The 8,732-nt window shown below is 38.1% G+C and overlaps 1 protein-coding gene across 1 annotated transcript in view; it reads right to left on the bottom strand.

The window, feature by feature from the left end:
- Positions 1-330: 330 nt before the first annotated feature.
- Positions 331-8,732, bottom strand: part of TMX3 (thioredoxin related transmembrane protein 3) — a 34,570-nt gene continuing 26,168 nt past the window's right edge. Inside the window, exons 14-16 of the mRNA XM_080685834.1 lie at positions 6,816-6,945; positions 5,198-5,266; positions 331-3,758 (exon numbers count right to left, since the gene is read on the bottom strand). Coding sequence (XP_080541960.1) covers positions 3,498-3,758; positions 5,198-5,266; positions 6,816-6,945 — 460 coding nt within the window. The 3' untranslated portion in view covers positions 331-3,497. The remainder of the gene's footprint in view (positions 3,759-5,197; positions 5,267-6,815; positions 6,946-8,732) is intronic.

Here is an 8,732-nt window from a genome sequence, read left to right as displayed (position 1 = left end):
GAGCAGTTGGTCATGGACTCAAATCCAATTATTCTAACTTTAAACACTGTAATTAATATTTAAAAATAATCTGTTTTCAAAATTTCATAAAATGTATCAAACCTATGACTCTCAGGTTCTTCATGTATAATATAAAGGGATTATATTAGAATGTTACTTTTCTCAAGTCTGTTCAAACTCTAAAATTGTTTCTATAATTACAAATTACTTACAACTCAATTAAGAGGAAAAAAACACTTTGTGGAAGATCAGTATTAGCTCTCCTCTTTGCCTGCACAGAGAATTATTCATCTCACAAAAAACAAAACATAAATAGTAAAAAATAAGCGATTACATGTTTTCAGTTAATTTATTTTAGAAAAACAAAAGTTTACAATTGGCGCCCTAAGGCAGGATATTAGGATTCAACTAGTAATACAGACTCTCAAAAAACCTTTATAGATTAGTCCCAAGTAGAAAACTGTTGGCCCACTCTTGGACTCGGACACATTCAGGAAAAATAGATATTTATAAAAATAAAATGGCAAACCTAACTAACCCCCCTATTAATTGACTGTCTTAACATCCCACACTGGTGTATCTGAACAATTTCTGCATAAGAACAGCCCAGGGATTTTTCCCTGTCATACCTCGTATCACACTGAAGCAATGATGAAAATATTGAAATTACTTCTGCAAAATCAAAACAAAAGAAAACCTACAAAAAAAACAAAAAACAAAACAAGAACAAAAACAAACAACCCCAAAACACCCTGAAACAAATCACAAGAAACAACAAAAATACACTAAACAAAAACAATACAGCTAATTGTTTACTCATAGACTAGGCATTTGGCTCCTAATGTTACTACTAAATCAGATATCAGGAAGCATGTGTGAATAAGAAAATGAAAATTCTAGATCTAATTCATGTCAAAGAAGTTTCAGAAGCAGCAATATTAGAGAAATATTAAAGTACACAGTAAAACAAACTAAAAGAATTGCAAGCACCTGGGATGCATGGCTTGATTAAAAACATGCACTCTCTCTGAAATATCGTTGACAACTGTCTGGACACCAGATTCAGCAACAGCAAACATCTAGAACTTTGCATTTTGGGAGTTAGAAATGAACTTTACTACTGTAAAAAGCCCCACAGATTGAAGGCTATTCCCACTCTTTCTTTATATGTAATCATAGGAAGATTCATCACAGAATTAGGATCTGTTCTACAAGATTCCTTAAGAAATCTACCTTTATTTTGAAGTTTTGTTTTTCTTTTCTTTTCTGGAAATGAAAAAAAAAAAAGCATTTCTAATAAGCTCTGACATCACATTGAAGGGAAAAGCATACCAGTGAGCAAAATTTAAATTTGTTTTGCAAAGAGTTGACAATATCCTAGAGACATGTAAAAAGCAAAATATCAGTACAAAAAAAGAAGTCAAATTATTCACTTACAAACCATGTACACATTTTTTTCCCCCAATAGACACACTTTGAAACACAAACAGAATACGGGACAACACTATAGAGTTGTGAAAAAGGTAACAGAGACTAAAGACAAAAATCGCTGGACTTTTGTTTGTTGATACATACTGAGCTTTACTCTTTCTTTAAATTTTTTTCCTCTTGAGGTCTTTCATTTGATACTTGAGAAAAGACAAAAAACTTGCAAATGATGGACATCTGGTAGTGATAAACACGAAGCAAAAAGCAATGACATGTTCTATCATTTCCTGCTTCACGGGAAATAGCTAACTTACTAGGCTGAGATTCAAGTGAGGCATCTGTATTTACGTTGGCTTTTCACTGTTGCAAAACAAGCCTGACCCCCTAGGAACATTAATATTTATCTTCCAAAAGAATCCCTCATTACTCTTTGAGAGGAATCTACTGGTCACATTAATAGCATTTATCTCTAAATTCCATTTAAGAACACTTCATTCTAATATTTCCTGAAATTCCTTGGGACTGCATATGTGATTCCTTACTATAAAATACTAACAGGGTGCCAAACAATAAGAATTAGTAATTATTACATACTAATATAGTACATGGGTATAATAAAACAATTGCTAGTAACTCCTTAGTACTTAAGACATAGCTTCAGTTTAGTTGTGATCAGCGGGGCATTAGAAATCACCAAAGACTGCCCTTGGGGATCAAAACCCTGAACAACTCCAGTGTCAGGACCACAAATTACAGTTTTAAAGTGAATGACCATTTTAAAACATTTGATAAAAATCTTTATATTGGATAACCCAATTACTCACGGAATAAAAGCCATCTAAAAAAAATTCTAAACTTAGCTACAACAAAGACCTCAAAGATAAACTAATCTACAATAAACATATCAAACTATTACTTAAAAACACCAATTTTTATTCATTCCATCAGATAGAGATTTCCTACATCTTACAGAGAGAAGACGACAGGCTGAGAGGGTTGACAGAATTGAGAGGATGGAGAAGATAGTTGGTCGACCTCTTAAATCACTGAGCATGATTTTGTTGACAGGCTGATTATGTCACTCATTACCCATTATGAACATAGACATGCCCATAATATTACATAACAGATGTATGCCAATAAATATATGTATATATGTGTGTGTGCATATGTATACACACACACATACACAGATAAGTTACCAAAAAGTTACAATGCTATAAACATAAAATATGACATATATTACTTTTTAAAAAGCATCAGGTGCTTTTAACCTAAGGAAATTTTTAGAAATCTCAATATAGAAAACAGAGAAATAAAGCAGGCTGTCTGGCTAATGCAGGGCAGGAGCTACAGACACCTTCCTTTCCCACAGTGACTGCTGAGATGCCTGCTAACAGCTTTGCAGGCGTGGTTAATAGTCACTGCTCCAAGAAAATCTGTTTCTGTTATAAAGATCAAACACAGACTATTTTTTGCCACTATTTAGGCCAATTTAAAATTTTTATAACACAACTAAATATAAAGTTAAAAAGTAACATTTTCTCTCCTTTAAAAATAACAAAATAAAATTGCTATGCTATATAAAACCAAGTTTTTAAAATTTCATAATCATGTTTGATCCATGGAAAAAGTTATTGGTTCTCCTTAAAGTCCCTACATTTTAAAGACTTAATTTTGTCCATATAAACTGTATTCAAAATATAAGAGGAGAATGATGGTAGGAGGTGGAATCCCATTTTTCTCTATCAAACACTACCCCCTACCTGACTGACCCTCTTAAATATTCAGCCCAGGAATCTTAATTCTGTCACCGAATATTCAGACAGAGAAACTTGTACAAAGAACTGATCTGTTTTAACATGTACAAGGTAAACTTCCATGGAATATTTTTTTAGATACACATTTCCTCTCTTTGTTCCCAACATCTCCCCATTTATTAAGGACTACTGTAATCCATGCAGTTGATATTAGCAAAATACAAATAACTTGTTCTCTTCTGTAAAGATCATGATTAAATGTCTAAATCCAATAAATAGACTCTAATAATTTGACATCATAGCAGAGTCTCAATCTGTCTTCTTCTCTAATACATCCTTGGGCTCTTGCCTGGCAGGCACTAGAGACTGTTCGCTCCTTGGCTCCTGCAGTTCTCTGCTCTCCTCTGTTCCTTCCTGGCTTTCAGTTTCGCTTCTGGACACTTCATACCGCTCTTCTATGTAGCCTCCGTCTGTGTCAGCTGTATAGATGCCATAGCACATGATGCTGATGACACCCAGAGGCAGGCCGAAGAGGAAGCAGCCCATGATCGGAGAGCTCTTGAATATGGACTGTGGAGAGAGAATTATATCTTTGAATGAAAAACCACTACAGGTTTTGTTCTCTTGCTGCTGTCCAACCTGCTCAATGTCAATTTTTCTGCAGTAACTACCATTTTAAAGATACTGTGAGAGAGAGAAATTTTATCGGGTGTGTGTGTGAGTGTAATCAGCTCCTGGCAGTAGAAAACGCTCTACGCCGTTTCTTATGCCATTCCTTTTTCTCATATGAACCACAAAGGTCTGTGTAACGGTTCCTATGTGCTTGGCAGCTGGTATTGCTGGCTCCAGAACTCGGCTCCCTGGGAAGGCTATTTACCATAAAGAAGGTATAACACATTGCTTTCACATGACATTTTTAATACTTGTACTTATCTAGTTAGTAGTGAGGCCACATTCACTTAATAATTTCCATCAATTTATCTGCTGTCTCCTCAGCTCCCAGAAAAGTAAAAGCAATTTCCCTGGTTAGGTTTTTAACTACAGTACACTCTGAGTGACTAACTCTTGAGAACCACGTAGACAAATTCAGAGGAGCACAAGGACACTGTGGATTGAGGAAACAGAAGAAAGCTTCATAAAATTAAGGTGTTTTGAGGCAGAAATTTAAGCAAGAGTGAGAATGCGGCTGGGCATGGTATGGTGTGAGCACCAGCATGACACAGCAGGGAGGCTCACACAGCAGTCAAATAGCAGGAAGACAGCATCGGAGACGCAGAGAGGACTCAGATGTGCTTCACTGGAAGGAGAAGGAAAGTGATCAAGACTGACTATTCCCGTACCATCCGTTGTCCAGTGGTGTAAGAACAGGCTGGAGACGGCAAGAGGAAATGAGAAAACCCAGTGGACGTCAGAGCAGCAGCTGGACATAAGGTGCTGAGGGCCAATCCATGTTGGTGCCAACAGGAAGGTAAAGAAGGTCACTACTGGTAAACTGAAGGATGCATGGAGTAAAACTATTAGAACTTATCTCTCACCAAGAGAAGGTGAGCTGTATTGGCCAGAATGAATGAAAACATGCAGGGGGTAGATCCAGACAGGCAACTAGAGCCAAATGTAAGGCTCCACCAGATTCAGGAAGGCCTCTACTCTGAAGCTGGTTGAGCCAAAGCTGAGATAGTAAGAAGATTTCTGAGAGCAGTAAGCAAGAAGGGTTCGGATCCAAGAACTTACAGGGGCAGGGAGGAAAGACTGGAAAACACTGCTGTCACACTCAATGGTTCTGAATGGCAGTTACTGACCAAACACAAAGAGATGGAGACCAGAGAAACAATTTCCACCAATGAACATAAATTCTTAATGTAAACACAGACTTCTTCTTACCTAGCAAATGAAAATATTTTTACCTAATCCTTTCAAATCCCAGATTTTACTTTAGTTAGACATAAAAAAACCTATATACCTATATACTGTCTATTATCAACAAAATTAAGCAAACTGTCACAACTTACCACAACAGTAGATTTAGCATCAAATACCATTCTTTTCAATCTCTGCAAAATGCTATCACCTCCTTGGGCCTTAAATTTAACAGAAAAAGACAATTACACTGTTAAGTACTATTACTTCAACTTTCTGTTAGGTAATCTTACAAATGCTGGTCAAGGGTTGAGGATGGATAACATGAAGCACCTGAAGGGCCAGGTGGTAAGCATTCCCTGTTTCCCTGGACCACCTTCGCCTGCTTCCTGTGTAGGCACTGACTCTGAATCATCCTCCCTAGTCACATCCCCCCAAGTCCAGGCCTGCCCCATTTCTGAATTTAGCTGACACTGTTCAACTCCAGATGCTGCAGGGTCTTTGCTACTGTACACAGAGTTTCCCTGAGGATGAAGCTCAAAAAGTTAGAGTGCCACCCGGCCAGTGTGGCTCAGTGGTTGAGCATAGACCCATGAACCAGGAGGTCAACGTTCGATTCCCAGTCAGGACACATGCCAGGGTTATGGGCTCAATCCCCAACAGGGAGTGTGCAGGAGGCAGCCAATCAATGATTCTCTCTCATCATTGATGTTTCTATCTCTCTCTCCCTCTGCCTCTCTCCCCCTGAAATCAATAAAAACATATTTAAAAAAAAAAAAAAAAAGTGCCCAAAGGCTTTTACAGAAAAATTCCTGACGCAGATCAATCACATTCCTGGCATCCAGCCACCCCTGAAGTCTGCTCTATTCCTTGACTTTCTCTGCTAGGTGAGCCAGTGAGACCTCTTTGTTAATAGTCTGAGTTGGGTTTCATTAACCCATAAATAGAAGGGCTCTCTCACACACAGGTGAGTTATATTCCAACAGGTGTTATCTCCAGAAATATAAAATCCCTACTGTTATTTCCAAAGCAGAAATACTTGCTACTTTGTGAGCCAACTTTCATATAAAGTTTGTGTAAAGTTGAAACAAGATAATTAAACTTCATGGAAGCATAGAAGACTCATTTCTTTCTAATTTAATCTGCTGATGTGATTTCATGATCCTCTACCATGGGCTGCAATAGTCCAAAAAACATTCCAATAAGATTTATAGAAAAAGAAAAAGTTAAAACTTCTCGTTCATTATTTCTGAGAAATATTTTATAGGATCTGGAAATCTCCACTGAGATTTCCAGATCCTATAATTGGCTCTAATTCTCAATATATTAGAATTGGCTCTAATTCTCAATATATTACCTTCTCTCTTAAGAAACTGGTCTTATTAACAGGTTTTCTAGGAAAACCAATCCAAATAACTTAACCAATTGTCCTCTGGACTCCTGAAAGGGTCTTAGAACCAGGACAGTTCACTACTGGCACTGCTCTGTGCACTGCAGATGAAAGCATCCCTACATCCTGACTCTAAAGCCAGAAGCACCTCCCAATCACCGAAACAACCAAAAATGCCCCCAAATCACCCTTACAGGAGATTTCCCCCCCTCAGCAGTGTCTGGCACGAAGAACCTGCCACAGTGTGAAAGAAGCAGGGTATAGAGGGGAGGCCTGCCCTCTTCCCAGTTGCCACTGACTTTCCCTTTCAGAATCAGAGAAGAACTGCTTTCTCCTCTATCTCCTATCATCGTCCTTTGAAACAGAAGTGAACAACTTACTTCTACTGTGCCATCCAAAATGCTATTAATGAACTGGACCATGTCTTCAGTATTCTTGATCTGTCTATCTAGTAAAAAGTACTGTTGGTTTGAAGTATTCAGTACAACTACAGTTGGGACAGTCAATTCACTGAAAATAGAAAAACAAAGAAATCAATATCCACATTAAACACTCAGATAACAAATATTCTGATATTTGCTTATATTATATCTAAGCAACTATAATACAAAAAGAGGGAGCCGTATTAATAGCTTTGCTTCCTTTTGACTACATGAAATTTCAAATTTTGCATCAATTTTAAAAATTAGCTAAATTAAGATTACATGAAAAACATACTACATACAATATAAGACAGCTGAGTTTTCATAATTAAACTTAAGGAGAAAAATTATGTACAAAGTATCAATTTCTGGGTAGTATTACTCCTTGCCACAGATATAATTAAATACCATCTCTGTTAATCACATACAACCCAAGTGTATTTTGCTTGGCTATCCATCCATGTTGTAAATTTTGTTATGCATAATGTATGTGTCCAATGTATTTTTTCTGCCTTATATTTTGAAAACCCTAGTGAATAAGCTATGTTTCACCATGATTGTGTTTCTGTCAAACTCTCTGATTACTCTGAATTTTGCTTTAAATGTTTCTCTAATATATATATTTAAAAGACTTGTAATTTCGTATGTCACCTACACATCAGCTTACAGTTATTGTATGTCTTTAACATAGTGTTATGCAAAAGGAGAAAATGAATTTACACCACTAATTATTGCACATAGTAACCAAGTCCAAGAGATTACTTTGTTGCTCATAATTCTTTATCCCTCCCTAAGCCACACCCTTTGCCCACTGAGGTAAGGTGAAACATGCTCATCTGACCCCTGATGTTGGGCAGGACCATGACTGGGTCAACAGGAAGGTAACACACCTGACGAAGCAGAGGCTGGACATGTGCCTGCATTGCTGGGTTTGCTTTCTTGTGTTTTGTGACTGCCATGAGAAGGATATTCCCAAGAAAACATCCTTCCAAGGTCAAGGACATTAAAGCCATGTGGAGCAGACCTGAAGCCACATCTACTGTGCCCAGCCCGTCAGCCAAGCCCAGACCAGGGAGAGAGAATACATGATTCCTAGTGTAAGCCATTGGGTTTCAAGGTGGTTTATTTCCCAGCATTGTTATTAGGCAATGGTTAACTGACTGTAATTTAATTCCATATGAGTAATAATTCAAGATAACATCTCATTCTATTTCCTTTAAACTATACTCATAAAACTAAATACAAAATAACTTAATAGACCAAAGATTGATAGTATCATATTTATTTTGAGAAAAAATAAAAAATATATAATCAATGTTACAATGTAATTATCCTATATAATAAAAGCATAGTACACAAATTGTCCCCTTGACCGGGAGTTTGTCCAGGGAGTTCGACCAGGAGGTGGGGCTGGTCAGGGGAAGGGAGGGAGGTCCCGGCTGGCGGTGGCAGCTGTGGCAGGGAACCAGGGTAAGGGAGGGAGTACCCGAACGGCAGCCACTAGGGACCCTACCAGTGCATGAAATTCTTGCACGGGTAGGGTCCCTAGGCCTCGCCGGTGATCAGGGCCAATCGGGGCCTTCCTTTCCCCCCGGGCTGCCAGTTGCGGCCTCCCTTTCCCAGCTGCAGGCCGCCGGCCGGGGCCTTCCTTTGTTCCACGCTGCCCCCTGGTAGTCAGTGCACGTCATAGCGAGTGGTCGAACTCCCAGGTGGTCAAACTCCAGAGGGGACAATTTGCATATTAGCCTTTTATTATATAGGATGTATTTGCCGTATGTTAAGTTCCACTGATTTATGTGTCAATGTTAACATTACAGTAGTGAAGAGCTTTTAGAGCAAGAGGAATCTGAATTTGAGAACTGGACCTCTAACTTA

Source organism: Plecotus auritus (genome assembly GCF_963455305.1).
Source record: "Plecotus auritus genome assembly, chromosome: 8".
In the NCBI taxonomy this organism is placed as follows: Eukaryota; Metazoa; Chordata; class Mammalia; order Chiroptera; family Vespertilionidae; genus Plecotus; species Plecotus auritus.
The sequence above is the reverse complement of the archived record's forward strand: the minus strand, read 5'-3'. Positions and strand labels throughout refer to the sequence as shown.